Source organism: Coturnix japonica, chromosome 5, assembly GCF_001577835.2.
Source record: "Coturnix japonica isolate 7356 chromosome 5, Coturnix japonica 2.1, whole genome shotgun sequence".
NCBI lineage: Eukaryota > Metazoa > Chordata > Aves > Galliformes > Phasianidae > Coturnix > Coturnix japonica.
Genome location: NC_029520.1, coordinates 50,989,952 through 51,015,354, shown reverse-complemented (window position 1 = coordinate 51,015,354; position 25,403 = coordinate 50,989,952). Strand labels below are relative to the sequence as shown.

The 25,403-nt window shown below is 43.2% G+C and overlaps 1 protein-coding gene across 7 annotated transcripts in view; it reads left to right on the top strand.

Moving 5' to 3' along the window:
• Positions 1–25,403, top strand: part of KTN1 (kinectin 1) — a 49,366-nt gene that overhangs the window by 9,243 nt on the left and 14,720 nt on the right. For 3 of the 7 annotated variants that reach the window (XM_015865834.1, XM_015865832.1, XM_015865829.1), the window contains exons 6-32: positions 1,445–1,585; positions 3,579–3,685; positions 5,071–5,203; positions 6,218–6,305; positions 6,605–6,771; positions 7,166–7,234; positions 8,052–8,089; positions 8,668–8,758; positions 9,064–9,132; positions 9,874–9,911; positions 10,017–10,107; positions 11,869–11,955; positions 12,772–12,806; positions 12,943–13,033; positions 13,817–13,885; positions 14,723–14,760; positions 15,417–15,507; positions 15,675–15,743; positions 17,273–17,310; positions 17,978–18,068; positions 18,181–18,258; positions 18,871–18,908; positions 20,006–20,096; positions 20,197–20,265; positions 20,691–20,728; positions 21,668–21,758; positions 23,632–23,718. In XM_015865834.1, coding sequence (XP_015721320.1) covers positions 1,445–1,585; positions 3,579–3,685; positions 5,071–5,203; positions 6,218–6,305; positions 6,605–6,771; positions 7,166–7,234; positions 8,052–8,089; positions 8,668–8,758; positions 9,064–9,132; positions 9,874–9,911; positions 10,017–10,107; positions 11,869–11,955; positions 12,772–12,806; positions 12,943–13,033; positions 13,817–13,885; positions 14,723–14,760; positions 15,417–15,507; positions 15,675–15,743; positions 17,273–17,310; positions 17,978–18,068; positions 18,181–18,258; positions 18,871–18,908; positions 20,006–20,096; positions 20,197–20,265; positions 20,691–20,728; positions 21,668–21,758; positions 23,632–23,718 — 2,133 coding nt within the window. The remainder of the gene's footprint in view (positions 1–1,444; positions 1,586–3,578; positions 3,686–5,070; positions 5,204–6,217; positions 6,306–6,604; positions 6,772–7,165; positions 7,235–8,051; positions 8,090–8,667; positions 8,759–9,063; positions 9,133–9,873; positions 9,912–10,016; positions 10,108–11,868; positions 11,956–12,771; positions 12,807–12,942; positions 13,034–13,816; positions 13,886–14,722; positions 14,761–15,416; positions 15,508–15,674; positions 15,744–17,272; positions 17,311–17,977; positions 18,069–18,180; positions 18,259–18,870; positions 18,909–20,005; positions 20,097–20,196; positions 20,266–20,690; positions 20,729–21,667; positions 21,759–23,631; positions 23,719–25,403) is intronic. The other 4 variants (XM_015865836.1, XM_015865830.1, XM_015865835.1 and 1 more) reach the window with 2 other exon arrangements.

Here is a 25,403-nt window from a genome sequence, read left to right as displayed (position 1 = left end):
GAAGCAGGTGAAAGTGGACCTGCTGCAGTGCTGAATCATCAGGGTAAGCAATGGAAAAAGCTCAAGGAGCTCTTAGCTTCTAATTGATGTGTTCCTTTGAAGACACTGTCAAAAGCTATGGAGGGACTTGGAAGGTGAGCTGCAGAGATGTCCCTGGGGCTGTCAGTGCAGGTGATATCTGGAGAGGATGAATGAGAGCAAGGAGTGCCTGATCTCTGTGGTGTTGGGTGTGTGAGAGCTGGTCTTGCCAGCATCTCTGGCACTGCCTTGGTGGGGTGGATGGGCTGGTGAGGGTTGCAGTTGAAAGGCAGAAGTTGGTGGAGGGATAGAAGGAAGCCAGAAAATGTCATGGTGCTTCCCTCTTGTTGCATCCTAGCAGATGGAAGACCAATGACACTCGTGTTTGAGAAGGCTTTGTGTCATACTATCTCCACTGTGTTTTCAGGAGTGACTCAAAACTTCTGGTGTGACTTTGGTTACTCTGGGAACATATGCTTGGGAAGACAGCTTCCTGAAGCTAGTTGGCTCTAAAAAGAGAGAACAGCTTGTATTGAAACTGTATTGTGGACAAAGCTTATCATTACTCTGAAGAGGTGGAAGGTATTCAGGCTGGTTATTTGGAGCACTGAAATGTTGTGGCAGGGCTCTCTGTGCTGTTGGAGAGGCTGACTGCTAATGGTGGGCACTTTGGATCTATGGAGAAGCCTCTGGCACTGTGCAGAGCCACAGTGTGTGGTATAGCTGGAGGCATCTGGAGTCTCCTCCTGTGATCAGAGCTACTGGAGCTCAGCACTCATTGGTTTTGCTTACTGCAGCAAATGCACTTACATTGCAGATTAGCAGCTCTGTGCACTTCTCAGGTGTCCAGGTAGAGTTACTGGCTAATAAATAATCCAAATTGAAATGTGTGTTTTCATTTGAAAGCCATAATGTGGCATGCTGGTGGGACTTGGGCCTTATTGCTGGGTGCTAATAGCCCATCTCCTCTGGCAAAACCATTTTCAGTGTTGGCTTTGCAACCTGCTACAAAGTAGTTATGTGCTCTAAAATGCTTTGTAGCTTTGCTGCAATTCTTTATCCAGTTCCTTTCATTTTGCTGTAGCTGGGAGGAAAATCCAAGGTACGCTCTGTAGAGTATCTGTGGCTTTAATCATTTGGACTCTGTATAATCTGGCCGAACTCAATAGAAATAAGACAACAGGAGGTGGCTGTTTAAAGTGGCAAACCTCTTTTCTAATAGATGTGAAATTATGCTGATTTAAAATCCTCATAAGGGTGCTGTAAGCTTGGCTGGGTTTAGCACTGTAATTTCTTTAAGCTGGTGCTTACTGTAGTTTAATGTATGCTTGATATGTTCCATGTAATCATGAAACATTGTGTCTGTTGGGCTCTAGAAAAGAGCAGTAAGTGATTTTTTTCTTTCTCCTTTTGTCTCCCACCCAAGGAGCTGGTTGCAGAAAAAGAGAGGAACGGTTTGCTTACAGCGAAAATGAGGGAACGCATCAACGCGCTGGAGAAGGAGCACGGCACTTTTCAGAGTAAAATACATGTTAGCTACCAGGAATCTCAGCAGATGAAGATAAAGGTAAAAGATTTCATAGAGTCATTAAGGTTGGAAGAGATCTCAGAGGTTCCCAAGCCCACCTTACCATGCCCATTGGCCATGTCCCTCAGTGCCACATCTCCATGGCTCTTGGACACATCAAGGGATAGTGATCCTACCAGTCCCTGAGCAGCTGTGCCACTGCATTACTATTCATTCTGTAAAGAGATATTTCCTAATATCCAACCTAAACCTTCCCTGGCACAACTTGAGGCCATCACTTCTCATCCTTTAATGTTTGGGTTGAAGTTCGTATACAAGCAGCTCAATGCTAAGAAACCTTTATTTTAGCAAAGAGTGTTTGTTGTTTCAAGTCAGCTTCTGTGGAAGCAGTTGTTACCTGGAACCTTGAGTGCAGTGTGCTGATAGCTGTGAGTGTGTCCCATCTGCATGAGGGTAGATGGAATTCATGGCTGATTCCAACCCTGAAGGTAAGACAGGGTCTTATCAATGGTGGTGACTGTTTCACAGTCTGCAGAAGGTAACTAGGCAGCCTGGTTTGTCTTAGTTACTTCTGCTCTATGGTGTTCTGCTGAGATGCTAACCATTTAAGCATGAAATCTAATTGAAATACTCAACTTCAGATAGACACTAACGCTGAAGATTGTTTAGAAGCTGATAAATCTTGCTCTTAAATCTCAGTGTGGAGACTAGTCAAGTTAATACACAAGAAGTATCATTGATTAGGGAAGAGCTTTGCTGAGAGTATTTGAAGGGCAGCACTTAGATTTTTGTTTTTAGGCTTTTCTCCTGAATTTGTTACGATGTAGTGACCTCAGAAGGGGTTTTCACCAGATATTTTTAAGCAGAATGGCCCTGCCTAAAGGAGGGCTGGGCACCGAAGGGTGACTTCTGCCTGTGTCTGCAGCAGTCAGCTGGAGGAAGGAGTTGCTCTGGTCCTGCTCCCCCTGCTGCTGTTTCACAGTGTTGCAGAGCAGCTGAACCGTAGCCATCAAAGATTCCAGATCCTCTTTATCTGTGTGGTGTTTAAAGTAAAAACAATACTAAACAAACAACACAAAAAACGATCACTAAACAAATACTGTAAAAAAAGCCCAGGGAAAACAGCTCCTTGGATGTGTTGGTGCTGAGCTGGTTGTGGCTGCTCCACAATGGGTCACTCTGTTGCTGTTGTTGTTATTCAGATGTGTTTTTTTGGACTTGTGCTTACAAGATCCTCACCGATGAGTCACTCGTGATGAAACTAGGTCTGGGAAATGGTGTCAGCTGCATCTGCAACTGGTGCTGGAAGAGGAAGAACGTGTTACGTGCTGTATGTGCTTGAGAACTGTCAGGCTGTAGGACCAGCTGTGCTGGTGTCTTCATATGCAAAGTCTGCTTCCCCTTCCCTGGCCCCCCACTTTTGAATCCTGTCTTTTGGTTGTGTTTGAACTATTCTGAAGCAGCTTTGGGTTTTGGGGCATCTCTCTTCCAGAAAGCACATTGAAATGTAGTTGAAGCATATTTGTGCCTAAAAAAGGATCTACTTCGTAGTCTTAACTTCAGGATGTTGGATCTGAACAACCCTTTTGCAGTTTACACGCTACAATCTGTGCATCTTTGGTTGTTTCCAGCTTTTTTGCTTTATTTATAGGCTTTGTAAACCTTTGATATTAATTCACTATGTTTATTTCTCCCTGGAAAATAGAGATTAATACTCAGTTATTGATAACTACCTACGGTTGCACAGTTGAGTTATTGATATCCTGAGTAATATTTGTGTACTATTTAAAATGTGGCCTTGATACAGTGGTATAAAAAGAAACTGATGTTTTATTCAAGCAAGTAGAGCTGAGCTGCATCAATTTAATTGAGGAGTGCAATGTGTTGAGGAAGGAGGTAAAGGTTCCCCTTTCCCCAGGAAAAACACTGAATTTTGTTACTTTTAACTATTGCGTAGTTGCATCAGCTGTGACATGTTGGTGGCTTCTGATTTGTCCTTTAATGTAATCTTTCTTCTTACCTCCCCCCTCAGTTCCAGCAACGCTGTGAGCAGATGGAGGCAGAAATAAGCCACCTGAAGCAGGAGAATGGTATCCTGAGAGATGCTGTCAGCACTTCTACCAATCAAATGGAGAGCAAGTATGTTAGCAGCTACTTGGAGCTCTGCATGTTTTTAAGCTTTCCCTGAAGAGCTCTGGCTTCTGCTCCTTTCATTTCCATCTCCTTGGCTGTCTCTGCATTTGTGTTTAAACTAGGCAATAGTGATTTTGGAGCACGGAGGTACCTGTTTGTATTTGCTCTGAGCCAGTGCTGTCAAAACTGATTGGTGTCTTTCATCACTTGGAAGCCTGGGCTGCTAGAGGTCTGAGGTCTGACAGGAAGAATTCAGCCAAAGCCAGTGTATTTGTTAGGGTGCATTTGTTCACCTGGCTTTAGGAGAAGGGCTCTTGCAAGTCTCCTGGGAGGATGGCAGCTCTGAGCTTATAAATTGGTCTTGCAAGAAGAAAATGTCAATGTTTTGCAGTGATGATACCACTGGGTGACAGCTGGATTTATCCACCAGAGTTTGGAGAATCAAAAAGCACCTCGAGGTGTCATCTTTTTGTGAGCTATGACTTCACTTTACCACCATACATACAGTCCTCTGTCAGCTCAGGGACAACCTGAGTGCCTGATAAGGGATGTAGGCAGATGGGTGAATTGCTGCTAGTGGCCTTCTGCCTTCAGATAGCCAACTTCACATACTCTCAGCCACACTTCACATACTCTCAGAGAGCTGATTTGTTACTGTTGGAGACTGAAATGTCAAAACTCTATCATGGCTTGGAAATGATGCTGTATCTTCATTTTCTGGCTGGGCTATTCATACCAAGGCACTACTTCTTTATGGACCTTTCTGCCAGCATCTGCTGAACTGCTGAGCATAATGCAATGGATGCACCTTCTGCTCCTTGTCCACTTTCTGCAGTGCCATATAATAAGAGCTGGTCCTTTGTTTGCTTATACACAAAGAGGAGCCTTTCAGAATTCCTGACTTGGGTGATACAAAGGCATCTTTACTCCCTAAGTGGGAGAGTGCATCATATACCTTCACAAGTTGAGTATGAGTCAGGTCCACGAGGCAATGTGTAGTCCAGAGAGATGCCCACATTTAAGCCTTCAGTGAGTTACAGATCAAAGATCCTTCGTGGGAGGAGGAACAGAATGTGAATTTGTGAGACTTTTCCTTGTGCTGGACCTTTTTGTGTAAAGCTGTCCAAATTATACCCATCAGCTTTCGAACATTTTGAAGGAGCTTATTGACTTCCCTTTTGTTTCTGGCTTTGGGTTATAGCTGCTGTGCTGAAAACCAGTGTTCCAGACCTCATCCCTTTCCTGGGGTGAAAGCAGTGTGAGTGAAACTCATCACAGCCCTCTGGCTGCTAATATAACCCTTGATGTTTGACTAGCTGTTGGTATTGCTTGTGCTTCTTGGAGGGGGGAAGGAACTGAACGAGAAGCTGTAAAAAAATGTTTATTTCTAGGCAGGCAGCTGAACTGAACAAACTGCGTCAGGACTGCGCCAGGCTGGTGAATGAACTGGGAGAGAAGAACAGCAAACTGCAGCAAGAGGAGCTTCAGAAGAAGAATGCAGAGCAGGCAGTGGCTCAGCTAAAGGTGACTTTGCTTTTCTCTGCCTCACTGAGTTGCACTTGAGGCTTTATATGAGCCAAGTCTCGAGTTGAGCAGGATGGAAGGAGTGTGAGAATCGCTTCTGCTGTTTCCCTGGCCGCTTGTCTCTGTTTTGTTTAGATACACAAATATCAGTTTGTGGATAATCTCTGAGCCAGCCTATGGGCTTGTTGAATGCTTTTATTCAGTACCTCTATTTTCAGTGATTACAAAATATTAGGTTGAACTTGTTCTCCCAGGCGAATATCCTTTAAAAGCCTTAACTGGTGGTGTTGAACTTTGTTTTCTACAATTCAGGCAAGATTTGTGTCATGGTTTGGCCTGGTTTCCATGATACTTTGGAACAGTTTATCTAGACAGGGTTTTTAATAGTTCTTTTAATCACTGGTTGTTTTTTTTTTATTATTATCATAGAATCATAGAATTACCCAGGTTGGAAAAGACCTTGAAGATCATCAAGTCCAACCGCAGCCTAACCATAGTACCCAGTACCACTATTCTTTGTTTGGAAGCTACATGCTTTTGTTTCAATGCACGTTTAATTTTTAGAACTGTACCAATATTTTGATGTATCTTTTTCATTTTCTGTTGGGTTTGTCAATTCAGATGTTCTGCCTTCAGTCCTTACAGGTAGAGAACTGATATCTAGGGCTGAGATGCGATTTAATTTACAGGTGTGCTTTTGTGTTTTATGTGGCTAGACCAGCATGCTGTTAATTCTGAACTCGCAAAGCAAAAATGCTGCAGTTCCATGCTACGGAAATCATCCTGTTAAGAGCCAGTGATTAAATTCTGTTCACAATTTGCCTTTCAAATTAATGGGATAAACTGTTCTGGGAGGAGGATTACAGGGCACTCTGTCTCTCTGATGTGCCCTAATGAAAACAAGGAACAACTTTTCTTCCTTACCATATGTTTTGGGAATAGCACTGAAGTTTTAGTTTCAAAGCTAAGTTAAAGATTAGACTTATTTTTGTCAATTCTGTCTTCAATGTGAAGGTCCAGCAGCAGGAAGCAGAGAGACGATGGGAAGAAATCCAGGTTTATCTCAGGAAAAGAACAGCAGAGCACGAAGCAGCACAACAAGGCACGTATCAAACAGGAAAATCCCACATAATGCTAACAGCAGTGATCTTGATGTATTTAAAAACAAATAAAGTATTGAGTAATTGGCTTAAGTGTGAGATAGAGCTGAAGTCGGTGTCAGTAGTGCTTGTGCACCCTGGGGAAATAATGTGCTGTGATATGACTTTAAATGCTGATTAGCAGAACCTTGGCTTGCTGGATCAAGGCTTCTCATCAGCTTCCCTGTTTGCATTGCAAGTTACTTCCCCCTAGAGTTCAAGTGTGTACTTCTGAATTTAAATCCTGACATTTCTGCTACAGATGTGCAGAATAAGCTTGTCGCCAAAGACAACGAAATCCAGAGCTTGCACAGTAAACTTACTGATATGGTGGTGTCGAAACAGCAGCTGGAGCAGAGGATGTTGCAGCTGATTGAGAACGAGCAAAAGAGAGCTTCTAAGGAGGACTCTATGCAATTGCGGGTGCAGGTAGTGCTCACATACCTTATTTTTTCCCCCATTGTGACTGTGGAAACAGTAATTACCTTGAAATGCTGCTTCAACTAAACTTTCCCACTGAGAGCTTTCATTCAGTGTTGAGAGGAAGACTGGGGCTGTTAAAAGCAAAGATGTAATCCTTGCTGGCTTTAGGGAAACCAGCAGGTGAGTGGTGGAGTAGGGAATATTTCCTTTCAGACAGAGTGGGATGTTACACTCCCCCTCACAGCAGCCTGTTCTGGTGGGAGAAAGATGGCACCTCCAAAATACATGAAAAGTTAAATGCTAAACTGTTCTTAGTGATACAAACACAGGTAGGAGCTAATACTAGCAGAAGAAGTTGACCATCTACAGATCTGAGCCTGCTTTTCTTCTCTCTTACTAGGAGCTGGTAGAACAGAATGATGCTTTGAATGCTCAGCTTCAGAAGCTTCATTCACAAATGGCAGCCCAGGTACAACATGTTCTCACTCTTCCCTTTCCTTTGTAGTCTTCAATTGTGAATCTCTTATAAAAGGCAGGTTGCTTTTCTTTTAAGCTGGATGTGAGATGTGCAATAATGAAAGCGAAGACTTGTTAGCATCCTCTTTTGTAGTATCCTCAACCTGATTTAAAACTTAAGCTTCTGCTCTCCTTTCTTTGGAGGGGAGAATGTCCACTTATCTCCTCCTGTACTGCCTTTCATTTATAACCAGGAGAGGAATACCATTTAATTTTATTTTTTTCTATAGCTGTGCATGTGTGGGTATTTTCATGTGGTTCTTTGGTCTTTTTGCTGTCTTCCTATGAAGGACTTGTTAATGTCTTTCCCTTAGTTCATCAGATTGAGGAATAGTGACTTAGGTGGCTGCTGTATAAAGCTCTCTTCAGTCCAGTAGGGACAGGACCCCTGACAAACCCCCCCCCTTTGGGTTGCAATGGATGCGTACTTCTGTGGACAACAGGGCTGATGAAGTGGTTTGACAGTGGAATGTCCCATAGTGCAGCTAAGAGTAGCAGACAAGTGCTGGTGATCCTCACTGCTTGTTTGGAATCTGACAAAGAGCAAAATGGCTCATCTTCTGCTTGTGTTGCCTTGAGCAGAAAGGGAAGGGATATTAGTATGTGCTGAGATCCATCTCATGTTCTATAGCTAGGAAATACTTGAAATCTGCGTGTGCCAGTTTGAAATAATGAGACAAATCTTACAAGTGCTATTCCTGGTTTGCTGCAGAAGTTGGTTCTTTGCCTTGCTTTATTCTCAGCTATGTTTTTTTTCCCTTCTTCTGCAGACCTCAGCTTCAGTCCTGGCAGAAGAACTGCACAAAGTGTGAGCATTCATTTCCCCTGGTGTTTGGGAGATGTCACTGGCTGCTAATGCACACCACCTTTCCTCAGTGCATGCACAGTGTGAATAGGAGGGAAGGGTGAAGGAAATGTTGTTGTCTGTGCTTTCTAAATGTGAGATTCTCTTTGGAGCTGGGAAAACACTTCCTGAGAGTTTTCTTTCTGTGTCTGGTCTCAGATTTGCAGCCTGTTGTATGGGGATCTATGCTGCATGGAAAGCAGTGTTTGCCTTGTTTATGGGGATCGTTTCAGCAAGCAGAGATGTGTGTGACCATGAGAATGTTAATATTCGGGCTGTATTGCTGGACCAGGAGATTTCTCCCTTTAGGAGATAGGGTACTTTTGTTTTGGAGATAGACAGCATCCCATAAATGTTTGGAAAGCAGACGGCATTTGAAACGGAGGGAAAAGCTTTTGGTCTCAAAGTGTGCTGTCAGCAGAAATGAGGGTAGGACCTTGACTGAAGGGCCAGTATGTATCTTGTGTTTAGCCTCCTTTTTTATGGGCAACTTTCATTCTAGGCCTTCCAGTACTGATATTTCATCACTCTCATTTATACAGCATTGCAGAAAAGGACAAACAGCTAAAGCAGATGGAGGACTCATTAGGCAATGAACACGCCAATTTAGCAAGCAAGGAAGAAGAGCTCAAGGTATAATAAAAGCTTGTGTAAATGCCAGCTGGTAGAGGGCTGGGCTCATTGGGTATGCATATGAAATGAAGCCTGTGAGGTGATTGCTGTCTTTAGATCTGGAACCAGGTCCTTTGACTACAAGGCAGCTGATCTAGCCGGGATTGGTGCATGATGAAAGCCACTGATGACAAATGTTAGGGGTTTCTCTGGCAATCACCTCTAGACTATGACAAAAAGTGACTAGGGATATTTTACACTGAAAAGTGGATTTAGCTGAAAGACCATCTGCGTGCAAAATGCATACGTATTTCTTCTTCTTTTAGGTTTTACAGAATATGAACCTGTCCCTGAAATCAGAAATACAGAAGTTACAGGCTCTGACAAATGAACAGGTAAAATAACTGATTCATTTCAGGCTTCATTTTATTATCTTCCCATTGTCTATTTTGTCATAAGCTCAGGGGCATCTGTTGGTTTAAATCTGTTGGTTTAAACGAGCTGTACACAACTATGTGGTTACAGTGTCAGGTTAATATGTGATTCCCTGGAGGTTTTGTTTTTGGTCTGAGATCTGTTTTTAACCTCCCTTCTTCACCAGCTGAAACTGTTTCTTACTTAGCCAACTGACTGAAGCATTTGCTAGTTAGGTTTATCTAGACTTGCTGATGTGCTAAGGCCGTTGCACAGGAATAAACACAACTGCTGTTGAATATGCAGCCCTGGCAATTGTGTATGAGGCTCATAAGCATCCATCTAAAAAAGTAAAAGCTAAGAATACACAGAAAAAGCCTGCCTCACAACAGATGTATTTTTAAAACCAAACAAATGCTTTCCCCTCTGCTATTACTATGTGGCCCGTGCGTTACAGGGGTGGAAATACTCTGATTAATTACTGAAAATCCTGGTTGTTAAATGAATCCTTTCGAGATCTTCTTTCTTCTTTTAATTGCATACTTGCCTGGTATGTATCGGTGTTTTACAAGTGCATAATGACAAGCTTACCCCTTTCTTTATTGCTGATGAGTCGAGTGTTCAAAGGCCATATGACTTCTAGCTTTTTAATATTGTGGAATGAAAGGTTGATTGAATCATGTGATGTATCTTAAGTCTGTGTTAATCCTCTTTCTATCTAGGCTGCTGCAGCACATGAGCTGGAAAGGATGCAGAAAAGGTAAATAAATAGCTCTGGCATTCGATAAACATTTTTTTTATCAGTCTTTTATGTTCTTTTGAATTGATTTTGGAAGATGCATGTAACTCTTCTATTGTGCCTCAGCATTCACATCAAAGATGACAAAATAAGATCTCTCGAGGAGCAGCTTCGAGAAGAACTTGCTCAGACTGCGAATACAAAAGAAGAATTTAAGGTAAGATGCAGAACAACTATCCTTGTGCTTAATGACAGCAGGTTTTCCAGGCTTCTGAGGCTGTGGAGTAGTTCAGACAATTGAATGTTGATTTGTGAAACTGAGCTGACTTTCAGGTATTAAACTGTTACAGCTTTTTTTCTTTTACAAGGCAAGTAAAATCAGAATCGTAACAACAGATAGTGAGAGATGTGGGGTAGCTCAAGTCAAATGCAGTGTCTACAGCTGCAAAGAGTGAGGACTTTGAAATCTGGAGGAGGAGGCTGTTCAGTAAAGACTCTTGCAGTTCTGTTGCATTCTACCTTCAAATGCAACTTCCAAGGCCTTGGTGGGAGCCTTTGCTTTGGTTCTTTTCTGTTTTTTTCTGCCAAAGTAGATGCAAAAATGCTTATCTTCCTCCTCCCTGCTTCCAGATTGTTTCTCATAAGGAAGCAGCTGAATTTCCAGAGGTTTTAGTTCTGAGATCTGGGGTTTGCAGTGCAGACTTGATGCTTGTTTTTAAGTGATGTTCATAAAGATCAACAGTAACTCAGTCTGAGCCTTGCAATACCATGTTGGTAGGCTTGCTGGTGATCAGCAGAGCAGGTGGGTAATGCCCAGGGCAGCGTAGGTTCTATAAGAGAGGCAATGCCCTGTGGATCTCCTAGAGCTCTTTGGGGCTGTTATTAAGTAATGAATGTGGTTCATGTATTAAAATTACATTTTTGAAAAGGTTTTGGTGGCAGAACTCCTGAAGTTTCTCAAGGGTGTCAAAGAACAAGAGATAGTGGTTCCCTCAGTTAATAACTGGTTAGAGAATAGCTAATAAAGAAAGACTTTAGGTGGTTGTTCTTCACAGTAAGTTATCAGCTGAACCTTCAGTGAGGTGTGTGTGCTGGGTGATGGATGTGTGAATGATCTGGAAGGGGGGTGGGAAGAAGAGACAGCTAATATAGTATATAATATATATATTAATAGTATTTATTATATCAAACCTAGTTTGATATTAATATATAATATAATATATCTGATGACTCTCAAGAATTACAGAGGGGTTTCAAGGTAGTGCAGTGTTTTAAGGTTGCAGGTGTAGTGGTGAAAGTGAATGTGATAAGGAATAATGTGAATTTGCAATGGGGAAAGACTTTGGGTGTGTTATGGGTTGGTTATGGGCTGAAATCAACTCGGTGCTTCGTGTCCAAAAATCACCTGGAGGCAATTCAGCAGTTCTTAGGAAGTAAACAGGGACTTGAGTGCAAATGGTCATTCTTGTGTAGTGTGGAAATCCATGGTGTGCTCTCAGCATGAATGTTTTGTGCACTATGAATTTCTTCTTTGATCCATAACATAAACCTGCCCTGAATGCTTCTGCCTGAGCAAGTGCTTCTTTCTTCCCACTCACGTGGCAGAGGGAAAAACCAGGCTCAAAACAGCCATTCTTCAGTCCTCACATTTGCTGTCCCTTCCTGCTGTCAAATCTTGAGATGATGCTGATGCTCCTTGAGGAGGAGAATGTGGTTTATCTCACCTGTATACTAGGCACTGTCTGATCCCCTGCCAGGGAATGAAGATGGTAACAGCTGAATTTCTCACGGGAACATGAGGACAGAAGCATTAGTAGGGGAAAGCAAGGAAGATGGCTAGAGGACTCTTTGTAGTCTTGTAGCTTCCAAAGAGCTGACTGTGACAACTTCTATGTTATTTAATTACCTTGTTGCCACTGTGAAAATGCTGTAGTTTGGGTGTGCAGTTCTGAGCTGCTAAGTTGGAATTTCCTTTCAGGTTCTCAAGGATCAAAACAAAACTTTGCAAGCTGAAGTGCAGAAGCTGCAGACTCTCCTATCTGAGCCAGTCCAGCCAACACCTGAGGTTGTATCAAATGTCCTCTAATTCTTTTTAAGTTCTTAGGTATTTTCTTTTAAGCAGGCAATGGGGTGAGCAAAACCTGTTGCTTTTTAGGCGTAGAAAGTCCAAGTCAGGCAGCTTCTAGCTCTGGCCAAGAGTATCCATACAAAATGTGTATTTTTTTTTTCCCCTCCCCTGGGGAATGTTAACTTCATGCAAACAAGAACTTTCCTGCAGCCTCTCCCAGTTTTAAAGATAATTTCTGGAATAGAAAAATCCCATGAGCAATCAACCCTCCAAGGAAGAAGACCTCTTACTCTGGTCTCTCCCCAGACCAATAAGATCTTTATGCTGCTTGTTTTCCTTCTGTCTGAGAGTGAGTTCTCAGACCAATAGTAATCAAAGAACAGGCTCACATTATGGTGGTCTTTTCCTATTACTATTCTTTTTCTTCTCCCTCTTCCATGTTCCTTTGTGATGGCATTAGTCTGGTGGGTGCTCGTGCAGGACGCTGTGGGTTCAGAGCTATTCTGCCTGGTCTCCTTTGCCTGAGACAGCTTTGAATACCCAACTTCATGCTCCTGTGGAATCAGAAAACTTTCTGAAATGCTGGAGAAAGACTTGCAGATTCAGGCTGGACATTAGGAAATATTACTTCTCAGAAAGAGTGGTCGGGCACTGGAATGGACTGTCCAGGTGGAGTCACCGACCCTGGCGGTGTTCAAGGAACAATTAGATGTTGTACTGAGGGACGTGGTTTAGTGGGAGCTCTTGGTAATAGCTCAAATTGTTATTGATCCCACTGCTGATCACCCTATTGCTTTTTTTTTTTTTTAATAGGCAAACAAGGATTTGTTGGAGGAGATGGAAAGAGGGTAAGAAACCACTTTTTCCTTTGCGTCAGTGGATCATGTAGATATCCAGTTCTGTTGACAGCAGGGCTGCTGCTGATAGCTAACCTGCTGCCAGAGGTTAACGCTGCTTTCCTAATGCTCACTTTTGATTTCTCAGCATGCGAGAGAGGGATGATAAAATCAAGACGGTTGAAGAGCTGCTTGAGGCAGGACTCATACAGATGGCTAATAAAGAGGAGGAACTGAAGGTAAAGTCTCCTGTATTATCTTCTTGTGGGGAAATAGAGATTAAGTGGTCTTGTGCAAAGCGCATGCTGGAACGCTTAAAGTGCAGTCTAAGATTGTTCCCTTTGAGTAGGAGATGCTTCTGGAGACAGGATTAAAACCTTTTTAGTAACACAGAGTAAACATAGGCATTAATGGTATTCACTGTGCTTCTCTCTGCTTAGTCTAGAGTAGACTTTACCAGCATCTTGGTGTCCTTTGGAGTAAGGGTAATACATATCCAGAGCTGTATGTTTGGTGTAATCTGAAACAAATCTGTCTTTAGAAAAGGGATTTTTGTAGTAACATGGCAGCATGGGACTATTGCACCTGTTTTACTTGTAACCTGAAGGGCAGTACCAGAATCTGCTTCCAGCTGAGTTTTGCTGGAATGTTCTGTCGTGTCTTGTCTAGACGTATCTGAATCAATGCTCACTTTATGTCCCTAAGTTCCAGGTAAATTACTGAGGCCCATGGGGAGAACTTGCATGCTAGCAAACTGTCAGGGTACCAAACAGCCACAGATGTGAGCGAGCACATTATCTTAATGTTTCCCTGGGCTTAAGTTCGAATAGTTCCTGTAGACTGAAGAATAACTGAATAATTTTTCCACTGGATAATTTGGCTCTAACTGCTGCAGAGGGGGGTCTCTTTCAGGCTTTCAAATAGTCTTCACTTGTTCTAAAATAAATTATTTTTCTGTCAAGCTTAACACCTTTTTCCCCCAATAAATGAGTCTTTCATTATCTGTTTCTCTGCTTTCAAAGGTACTGCGAACAGAAAATTCATCCTTGAGAAAAGAACTTCAAAGTCTGCAAATTCAGCTATCAGAGCAGGTAGTACTTCTCATCTAAAACTTATTACACCTAAACTTAAATCTAAAAGGATCTTGCTGTGGTTGCAAAAGTCAGGGGAAAAAGGTGAGGATGTCTTTGAAGCCTGTTGGCAAAGCATCCTGTTTTCTTCTAACGCTGGTCTGGAAGCTGATATTTCTGTCAAATGCTTCCTTTGCATAAGTGTCAGAAATACGTTGGATTTCAAAGTTCCAATTCAGCAGTGGTTCTGGGTTGGTTTTATCTTGCCACGTACTGAAATGGCGGGCAGTGTTTCTCCAGCAGCCTTGTACAATAAGCATGGCTGGTAGGGAGCTTCTGCTGCATCAGCCTGTGTCTGTATGTTTGAGATTTCTAATGTTAACCCACACTTGTGCAGATGTGACTTGGCCCCCTTCTCTTTGTATCTCTGCTCAGTGACACTATCACAGTATGACGCTCGTTACTGTATTATTGTTTTTGACGTGCACTCAATGCCTATCACAAAGTACCTTTCCTTATTGGTATTGAGTTCTGCATGGATGGCTCAGGAGAGCCATCTCATTTGAGGGGGGGGGGAAAAAACCTCTGCATATTTATTCTTTGAATTACTATGGGGAGGTGTACAGTGAAGCTCAGCTTCTCCTAGTAAAGCTGGAGTGTGGGGTTTGTCTTGCATTGCTGTAATTTGTTGCAGACCAGCTAATTTTGGCAGGAGCAGCCAGATAGATAACATCTCTAGACTGCTGTGTTTTCTTTTACCCAGCACCAAAGGGCCCAAGCTCTTTACTCCTCACCCATTACCACTTACAGATCGTTTTGCTCTCTTGTTTTTCTAAGTCGAAGATCTGTTTTCAACAGGTTTCCTTCCAATCACTGGTGGAAGAACTCCAGAAAGTGTAAGTGCCTGCACCAGTTCTATTTCTTATTGTTACTTCTGTCTGTCTTTATTCCACGGCTGCTTGTTTTGCTTCCCTCAAACAATTTGCTTTTAACTGGGTGAAGTGTGCATGTGCAGCGGGAAGCATCGTTGCTTTGGAAGCATGTCAAGTCAGATCAATAGCTTTGAAAATCCAGTTGTTTCTCTGCTAAGCAATTAACTTCATAAGTCTAACTTTGACTAGGTGAGGGTTTGCACTGAATTGTCAGATAATTGTTCTTCTGCAGTGGGTACTCTGAAAGGACTGAGCTTGTTCAAGCTGTGTGTGTGCATTTGAAGTTAATGAATGCTTTGTTGAAACGTTGAGTGAAGGCTGAAGTGTGTGTCATTCCTGAGATATCAGTGTAGTTTTTTGCTTAAAAATGCAAATTAAGCTGTCTGTTTAGCATGATGAGCTACATATTATGTAAAGCTGGTACGTTCTGCACTATTCTCAGACACTCCTTTTGCTGGTTGGTTCTGGTTTTGGGACTGCAGTGAAAGATGGCACCTCTAAGAGTGGAAGGTCCCACTGTGGTTTCCAGAAGCTACTGGTGGGATGTGGGCTGTATTTGCTCGTGTAGCCTGTTTGTTTAGCCTAATGCTAACTAATGCTATTCTTCTGCTCTCGCTAAGGATCCATGAGAAGGATGGCAAAATAAAATCAGTAGAAGAACTCCTACAAGCAGAAAGCCTTAAAGTAGCAAGCAAGGAGAAGACTGTTCAGGTACCCATCTTGTTACCTTCCAACACCTTGGCTCCTTCCTGTGTCTACGCCATTGACACCATTTATTCGTTACTGCATGGCGTTCTGTAGAGATGAATTTGTAGCTTCCATTTTTGTGGTGTTTTTGTTTCCATTGTCCAATCCTGTCTTGTTTTGTCATTGAAAAGGCTTTGACACAGCAAATAGAGGCTCTGAAAGAAGAAGTAGGAAATTCCCAGCTTGAGATGGAGAAACAGGTAAAACACCTTAGTGCCAGAAGTGTGAACCACAGACTTGCCTTGGATGCACTGCTCACTCATTTCTGTTTGACTGTTTTCTTTCACTGGTGTATGTCATTAGACAAGGAAACTTTGTGATGGTAGAGCTATGCTTTTCTCTGATATATACAGCTGTAAATATGTTAGTGTAATTGCTAATGCCCTGCGGAAACCACTTTTCTCTGGATGCCAAAGCTTTTTGGCAAGAGTTGTCATTGCTTTAAACACTGTAGCATTAGGTCTGGCTGGGCACACTGTGTACTGGGATGTGCCATCCCTGCAGTGCAGCAGAACCCCAGGATGTCTGCTGGCATTGTGACTTTCTGACATCTCCCCTTCTGTTCTTTGTTACTAGAACAATACTACTGACCCACATTTTATTTGGTTTCTGGATAAAGCTGAGGCCATTCTGTTTCCAAAGAAAACTCCTCTTGGCAGAGGGAGTTTTTACTCTAGCTATCAGGAATGCAGAAATGGAGGAGTACTGGCTGTTTTGGCATGCTTGCTGTCTAGCATCTAGGAACCCATGTTTCCTTATGGGAGCCCATTCTGCAGGCAGCTCAATCCATCGTGCTGGCAGGAAGTTTCCTTGCTTGTTTGTATGGGGTGCCTGGCTTTTTTAATCTGTAACTTTTCAGTCTTTTTAATGACATTCCAGCATGTCACCTACGTTCTTCTTTCCTTAGTGTTAAAGTTTTGTCCTTTTTAGGCAAAACTTCATAGGACACGTTTGGAACTTTCCTCTAGTGCAGTTTCCCAGGAACTGGAGGAATTCTTTGTGTTGTTCCATCCATGGAAGTGACAGAGAGTCCAGGACAAAATGTATTTTGGTGTCACAGGCCCTGCAGAATCGCAGGGGTTGGAGTGGACCTCTGGAGATCATCCAGTTCGAGGCCCCACTAAAGCAGGTTCCCCACCTCCTCCAGAGGTTGTACATATGCACCTCTTGGTCTCCTGCAAATAGAAACAGAGGTTCTTGGGAATGTCTGAAATGGGTTGGGGAGGACTAAACTCATAGAGCTGTTTGGACAGCTGGTATCTACACAGGTAGCAAGTCTGTGCTTTGTCAGTCTTCTATACAAAATTCAAAGCAAATAGTCCCACTCCATCTTAGTTATTCAGTATATGTCTAGTCTTATTGTGCAAAGACATAAAAGACCAGAGGTGATCTCTGACCTGAGCTGCAGTTCCCAGTGGGGTGGTTGTCATCAGTGGCTGCTTTTTCCTCTGTTGCCTTCAGTGGAAGGCTGCTCTGGTTGGCCTGCATGTGTTCCCGTTTGCACTCTTTTCCTTTCTGCTGTGGAAATCCTGTTTTGAAAGTGGTGAAATTAAATTATGGAGATGTTTTGCTTCTTGTCATTTATTTTCTCACAAAGAATGCGTGCTTAGATCACTGCAACAAATCCTGCCTATTTTTAATGATGCTTAAAGTTCTTTCTAAAGCACTTCATAGCTTTTATCTGTCTTCTCAATGAATATTGGACTGAAGTACTGATTGTTCTCTTCAGGTGTCAATTACATCCCAAGTCAAAGAACTTCAGACTCTGTAAGTACACCTGTTAACATGTTTCATCTGCCCTGGGCACTCCTCATTTCCCTGCTCTGGTCTTCAATTTAAAGTATTCTTGCCCAAGAATAACTCTGGTTCTCATCAAGGGAACCAAGAGAGCAACACCAGACTTAGATGTGCAACCCTGTGCAAACAAGGGGAAGCACTGCTTGGCTTTGTGGGCCTAAGTTAACTTACGTGGGATGAAATCCAAGTCAGGTTGGAAGCATGTAGGCTAGGTGCTGTGGTAAACTTGCTTTAATAAAGTCTATGCTGTAGTAGGTGGGTTGGTGAATAAGAACTGAATCACTGTGGTCATCCGTCCCTCATGTCCCCATTGGGTCTCCCTCCCCCAGTGGGAGAAGAAGAGGAATTACTTTTAGGCAAGGAGAGCACTTATTTGAAATCCCTGCGATCTGTGTTGATGCAGAATTTGTCTGCTTTCACTTAATGATCAGTACCATGATCAAGGGCTTCTCCTGCTAACCAAGTCTGATGTGGAAACATTCTCGCATTGATTTTTCAGCAGGTGAATTATGGTTATGCCTTTGATCACATAGGCTGCTTCTGTTTGTTACATGCTGCAGAGCACAGTATTTCTTTTCTTTTGAGATGAATAAAGAGCGAGGGCTTATTCTGCCTGTATGTGTGTGTGATGGTACAGGTTGAAGGGGAAGGAAAATCAGGTGAAAACCATGGAGGCCTTACTGGAAGAGAAGGAGAAAGAGATTGTTCAGAAAGGAGAACGGCTGAAGGTAAGCTTTCTTAGTATTCTGAAGGGAAATAAATAAATCCTGTTGCTGTGTTTCTGGATGTGGAAAGATTCAGTTTATACTTCTAAGTTCCCTTTTTTCTGTTTGTGCAAAGGGTCAGCAAGATACGGTTGCACAATTAACCAGTAAAGTTCAGGAGTTAGAACAGCAGAACCTGCAACAGCTCCACCAGGTATGGCTTGCAGAGTGGCTGTGATTATAGGGGGGGTGTTGGGTGGAACTGGAAGACGTTTAGCCTCTACTCCTCTTAAAATGTTTGTGTTGGCTTCAACCTACAGAGCCGTTTTAAACTCTGTTTGACTAAACTGGTGGGGGTATTCTATGCAGTAAGCCTACTTCATCTGTATTTATCCAAAGCAGACATTAATGCAGCTAATGAGCTCGGTGAGCTTTCCTTTAACATGGATGATACTGTCCTTAATGAGCAGTCTGGAAACTTAGCTCATCAGCATAGTCACAGCTGTGCGCTGGGTACCTCCTTGCCACGCTGAAGCAGCATCTCTGTAAGGTAGGGGTAGCAGAGGAGCTCCTGCTGTTACAGAATGTAACAGCTTCCCTTGAAGCGCTGAGGCTTTGCTGTGATTCGAGATACATAGAGAAAGCTGTGCTTCTGAAATTCATACGTGTTTAGATATCCTTGGAGCAACATGTTTTGTCACGGTGCAAACTTCCCAGTGTGTCACTGGGAAACATCTTGCAGCCGATGTGAAGAGTTGCTGTTAACTTAAAGACTTCTGGCATGGCTTGTGCTATCAAAGTGAGATTGGGAATTCTTGTTTTTCAGGTACCTCCTACATCCCAAGTCCTGGACCTGGAAAGCCGGTGAGTATGCTTCATAGCTGCTTCTCTGCTATAATGTGCATTCAGTGTTTAGCTTCAATTGGAATGTACAGCTTGGTTTCAAGAACTTTATGGGCTTTGCTAAAATAAGCTGTTAGTGCTGATGGATGCACACCAGCCAGCACGTCTGCTGCTCGTGTAATAGCAGCGACTGGCGGCCCTGCTTCGTGTGTCTGAGCTGCAGCCTTCAGATGCTTTGTGAAAGTGAATGATCGCCCAGGGCTGCATTAAGTAGTGAAGCTGCTGCTCATGTCTAGTGATAATTTCTCCTTCTGTTTAGCATGTTTAAGATAGTGTGCGTTTAAGTACCTGCAGTTCAGTCAGTAAAAGCAACGAGTAGTTTGCAGTTTTCAGACTGAGATGCAATAACCAGTTTTCCAGCTCCTGTTTTATGAAGAGATGCTGATACAGTTCCCTCTGTTTTCACTCTGCTTTGTCTGCCTGCTCTGACTTAGACAGGCTGCATGTGCTTGTGCCAGTGACTGTCTTAGAACCACTAAGGTTGGAAAAGACCACTAAGATCCCCCAGCCCACCCCCACCATGCCCACTGCCCACATCCCTCAGTGCCACATCTCCATGGTTCTTGAACACCTCCTGGGATGGCGATTCCACCACTTCCCTTCCCTGCAGCTGTTGCAAAGTGCTGCCCTCCAAGGAGGGCTCCTGTACAGCCTGTATGTGTTGCCTAGGCTCAGCTTTAGGAGCCCATGCTTGGTACATCATTCTGAGCCTGCTGGCTTGGAGGACTGGCCCAGGTAATTGCTCCTCTCCCACTTCTACTCTGAATGCTGTTGAGATCAATTGTGACCAAACTCATTTGCTGATTGACACACAAGTGGTTAGCTGGCTTCAGGCTGCTTCTTAGCAAGTGTTTGCAGTACAGCTGGCACATATTTCTGTTAGTTTTCTTGGTTTAGAGCCATACTCTAATGGCTCTCCATGTGGCTGCTTATTATATAGCATATGAAGATTAGTTTTTTCTGCTTCTGTGAGAACTCCGTTCCAGCTTGTATTTGTCCCTTTCTAGTATCAATTTGTATTTAACCCTTTTCTCTTGTTTTCTAAAATTCCTCTGCAGGTTGAAAGGGGAAGAAGAACAAATCAGTAAGTTGAAAGCTGTATTGGAAGAAAAGGAGAGAGAAATTGCAAGCCAAGTTAAACAGCTGCAGGTAAAGCTTCAGTGGAAGTGTCTTTTGTTGTAAGGGGTAGAGCAGGTATTGCGTAACTGTATATATGTGCATATAAATGTTGTCTTTTTCCTTTCAACAGGCTATGCAAAGCGAAAATGAATCTTTCAAAGTTCAAATTCAAGAATTAAAGCAGGAGAACTGCAAGCAGGTACAGCTCTCAATTGCATTGTTACTGTGCAAAGCTAAAGGGGGTTGCTGTAGCCTTTGTGGATATATGGAAAGCCAAGTTTCATTAACCATGCAAATCCAGAGACAACTTCAGGGTTAAACTGCTCTAAGCCAGCTTCTCTAGCTGTTGCATATCTGTTTCTGTTTCCCTTTATTGTGTGGATTTGCAGCCTTGTGCTCTTTCTTATGTCTCCTGTGTTCTTGTCTAGCTTTCCACCCCTATCTTTACCTGCTGTAGCACTGCTAGGGTGCTTCTGGCTTGAGTAGGCTGGGCAGGAATCCTTTGAAGGCCAGGAGTGCTGTTGATGAGTGTTGCAGCAGAGCCTGATTAATGAGGCACATCATGTTTGCTGCATCACTCCTCGCTGCTGATCTGCTCCTAATGAGTTTCTGATCTGTTTGTAGGCGTCTCTGGCTGCCCAAAGTGAGGAGCTCCTTCAAGTGTGAGTACTGCCAGAGGTTGAGTGCAATAGATAAGTGCTTAATTTCACTTGCTGCTTGGAGGCTTTAGAAGATGAAATAAATGCCAAATGTACAGTAGCTGCTTGTGAGAATAGGCCAGTTCAAAACAAGAATCGATAACACACAACTTAGTATCTCATGAAATCTAAGTGCAGAGATTCAGCTGATGCTAATAATTCTTAGTTTGGGTCTTCTGCAGCAGCGCTTGCAGTGTATGATTTGGCCACAAGTAAGCAAGCCATGACTGATTTAATGCTAGGTGTGTGCCAACTTGGCTGTATGTCTGAAAAGTTAAATGGTGTTGTTTTGAGTGAAATAACAAGCTTTTTTTTTCTTAAACCTTCAGCCGTATATAGGGTTCTTGTTCATATTGTGAAATTGTTGGGTAGAAATTGCTTTCCAGGCAAGGTCTTGGGGGTGGAAGAATGCTGTAACATTGAGATGACTAAAGAACTATGTGAAAGCTAATGGCGTGCCAGCTTATGCCGTGCAACACAAATTGCCACTGTCATACATTCTTTGCTGGCTGAAATGTTTTCTTTTAAATGATATAAATTGTGGACTAGGTGCTCAGATAGGAATGCTCTAATCCAGCAGACAGTGCCTGTTTTGTGGTGTTGTGCTAGCGTGGGCTGGCTGAGTTATCCTCAACAAATGTGTTGCCTTTCTGTGGCCTTGATAAATGTGTGCAGATACTTGTTGTAAGCAAACAGCAGGTTTACAATGGGCTGTGCTCTGGCAGCCCACAGTTCATAGAGCTGTTGGAAGCGAGTGGGATTGCGAAGCAGCAAGAGCGGTCTTTCAAAGAGGGTGCACTGCTAGAAGAGAAGAAAGTGAGCATATGTAATAGGGCAGCACTGCTTCAGTGAAGTTCAATAAACGTCTCCTGACTTGTGTATGATTCTTTTTTGCTAATTCAGGGTTGCAGGGAAAGAGAAGGAAATTGCCAGTCTCCAAAATGAGCTCACCTGCCAGAGGAATGCTTTTGAGCAACAGAGGAAAAAGAATAACGTAAGGAAGCTTTTCCACCCTCTACATTTGAATGGCAGCCTTCCCTGAAACCTGCATGCATGGCATTCCTCAATTCCTGGGGCATTCTGCTCAGAGAGTATTTCTGACTGTTGTTTCCCATGTTGTGTCCTCTGGATGCTCTAATTTTCTTTAGAGTGAGTAAGGATCCCTCACATTTAGCCAGCTTTATGATTACTTGCTGAATTGATGAGAGGGAGGAGGCATCCTGCAGCAAGTTCTCAGCCTTGGGTTCAACCTTGTTAGCCCTGTTCAGAAGCACAGCCTTTCCCAAGGGGCTGGGGATGGGAGGATGAAAGGGCTGTGCTCTGACCAAGTGTCCTGTGGGTACATAGGAGGAGATGTTACCTTCAGACTCTCATATCTGCCTCTTCCCACTCCTGGGAGCTGCTAATCCTGATCCTTTGGGGTTGGTGAGGGCAGCAAAGCCTCCCTTTGCATCAGCCCTTGGCAGCACCATGGAGGGTTGTTTGCATGTGGAAGTAAAGATTGTGTCTTCCACTGTCGTTCTCTGAAGTACCTGCCTTAATACAATGACTTGTGAAGAGCAAGAGAACGGTGTCTTTAAATTATATGGAGGAAAGTTGTTAAAATACAGGATTTCTAGCTCACTTAATAGCCTATAAAACCTGCTGAATGCTATACAATATGCCTCATTGCTTAAAAGTGAGACATGATAAGAATCACACATGAGGAAAACACTAAGAATGTATTTCATTTGAGCAAGTAGGATTGCTTAAAAGCTGAAATAAAGCAGGTTGGGTCTTCTCAGAAAACAGATGAGATAAAGAGGTAGAATGTGTGTGTGCTTTCTATTGACTCCAGGGGAGTTGCAAGTACCCTTTGTGGTGCAGGCAGAAACTTGGTTACTGATAAGAGTGGACCATGAGTGTAATTCCCAGCTTGCCATGCTTCAGTTTTAGCCAGTTTTGTTCCCTGAGCTGTGAAAGAGCTCTTAGGACAGGCAGACAGGCTGAGGAAGTGGGGAAGTAAAGCCAATGTAGGCTTGTACAAGGATCTGGATGCCTTTCCTAAATCATTCCTGTGCTGAAGCAGATTGCTCTGAGGACTGGGGGGGAAAAAATACATTAAAAAAAATCCAAGTCCCAAGCACTGTGATCTCCTCCCCACAAGGCCTAATGTCCTTTCTGTATGAGCTCTCAGCCTCGCTGTGCCTTGTGGAGTACACGTTTGATGACCTCGCCAAGAAAGATGCAGCACTTTGAGCCCTGCTCACCTCTGCTGAAAGCTTAAAGCTTTTCAGAAGGGCACTGGTGAGCACCTCAGATTTCCTTTGGGCTCATGTTGTGAGCTGAGGCCCTGAGTCTTGTCAGGCCTGGCTTAGTAGGTTTGTGCCGAGGCATTGAGATCGACGCTGTTAAATCTGATTGCACGATTGGGAATGTCAGTGTGTACACCTCCATGTGTATTTGGGTCCATGCTGGGTTCTGCACTGCGACATGCCTAACACTCTGTTGTGTAATCTGTGGTTTTGGTGTCTGTGTTCCTCACTACTTTTGGAAGCTTCCCTCTTTCTTCTTACAAGTGCAGTCAAAGTGTGGGGTTGCCAGCATTGCAGTGCTGTCCTCTGCAGTCCTGTAGGGCTGGGGATGATCAGTTTCTGGATATGGGGCACTTGGGCAGAAATTGGCATTTTTTTCCCCATTTTCCTTCAATCTCTTGGAAAATGACACATGTTTTTGCTAGCGTATGTCATCTTACCCAACAAATTCATGCAGTAACCAAGCATTTAAATGCAAACGGTGGAATGTAATGCAGAATATATCTCTGAAGTAAAAGTGGAAACGGTTTCAATATTGGCTGAACTGAAATGATTCTTTCTAAAAATGATTAGGACCTTCGGGAGAAAAACTGGAAAGCCATGGAGGCATTGGCATCAACTGAAAAATTGCTGCAGGACAAAGTGAACAAGACTGCCAAGGTTGTAATGTTAACTGCTAGAAACAATGCGTTAAGCCAGAAGCAGATCTGCAGCTGGTGTTTTTGTTTCGTTTCGTTTTTGTTTTTTCAAGTGGAATGGAGGCATTTAACTTTTACTGCAATTCAAGTATAGCCTGTTCTGAGTGATCATTCATACGCTCTCACCTCTGCTTCTTCTTCCTCTCATCTTCAGGTTTCTTCTATTTATTTTTCTCCTTAATTTGTGGGCATGCTGACCTGTGAGTTGTTTGTATAATTGTTAGAGCTGTTGTGAATGGCTCGGTGAGGAGCTCCAGAACAAAACCAGGCTGGGCAGCAGCCTGCTTTCATCGACGGGGCTTCCTCTGTGCTTCAATACATTGATTGGCCCCACGTAGAATTAGAACCAGATGATTCTTTATAAACTTGGGCACTTCTCAGGGAAACCTTGAAACTGTTTGTAGCTTGACAGAGCCTGTCAGAGCCCATCCTTAACCTAACACAGGGTCTGAATTGCCCCCAGAAGGAGCTTGCATTTGTTATGAGCCTGTCTTGCTGCTAATTGTCACCATGCAGAACTAAATAATAAAAGAGAAACAACAACAAAAGAATGCATTCAAATAACCTGAAAAAGCTACAAGTCAGGTGGCCAGAAGCATCTGAGCTCTGGTTGAGGGCTGCCCATCTGCATCCCAGAGATGTCACTACTCCCTCCTTTGCTCAAAGAACTTGTGTACCTGCTTTTGCTGTGTGCTAATGCCTGCTTGCTTTCTCGTGCAGTCTGAAGCCTCTATTAAGCAGCCATGTGATACTTCTGGGTGTTTTCTAAATTGCTGAGAACTAATGCACCCAGAACAACTTCACAACCTGTCGTGTCTGCTGTCTGTTTCTGTCTCTGGATCCCAACCTACTAATGCCACTGGTCTCTTGCAGCAGAGGAACTCAGAGCAGTAACAGTGATGTCAAAGGCAAAGAAAAATCAAATGCTAACCAGAGACATTTACTAGAAGCTGCCTTTGTGCAGGGATGGGCTTCTGCATTTAACCTTCAGTGGGAGCCCGATGAGGAGCAGTGTCTGGTTAAATAAACCCATCTGCCACAGGCACTGTGAGCAAACATCCCATGGCTGGGCATTTCTTGTGGTAGATAAATTGTGAAGGAGCGATGGATCTGTGATTCCCCCTTGGCTCTGTGCATGTTTAGTTTAGTTTGCAAAAAAAGCTGAAGGTTTTCACACAGCTCTAATAATTATTTCCCATTTCACCCAAATTGGGGAAGGAGGGCGTAGGGTCCTTTTGTTATGTGCTTGAAAGTAATACCTCAATAATTCTATCTTCTGAGTTGAAGGGACCTTTAAAGATTATCTGGTCCAACCTCCCTGCAATCAACAGGGAACAGTCTTGCTTTCTTGGCCTGGTTCAAATGTGCATTAACACAAAGTTGACTTTTGACTTTAGCGCTCTGTTATGAGATGATGTTAATTTACAGTGATTTTCTTTTTCCCCCCCTCCTGAAATTGTTTGAAAAAACATATGGGGTTTGTAAACCTTGCCTGGCCAAACCTCTTGGTTTTGAGATCACTCAACCTGAGTGGAAGTGTTGGTGTGATCTATGGAACCGGTCACTCAGCACAGTGTAGTTTGTGTTGTGTTGTGAATGGTAGTGTAAATTTGGTGCCAGCTGGCTGGGCTGGAGGAGACCTTTAAG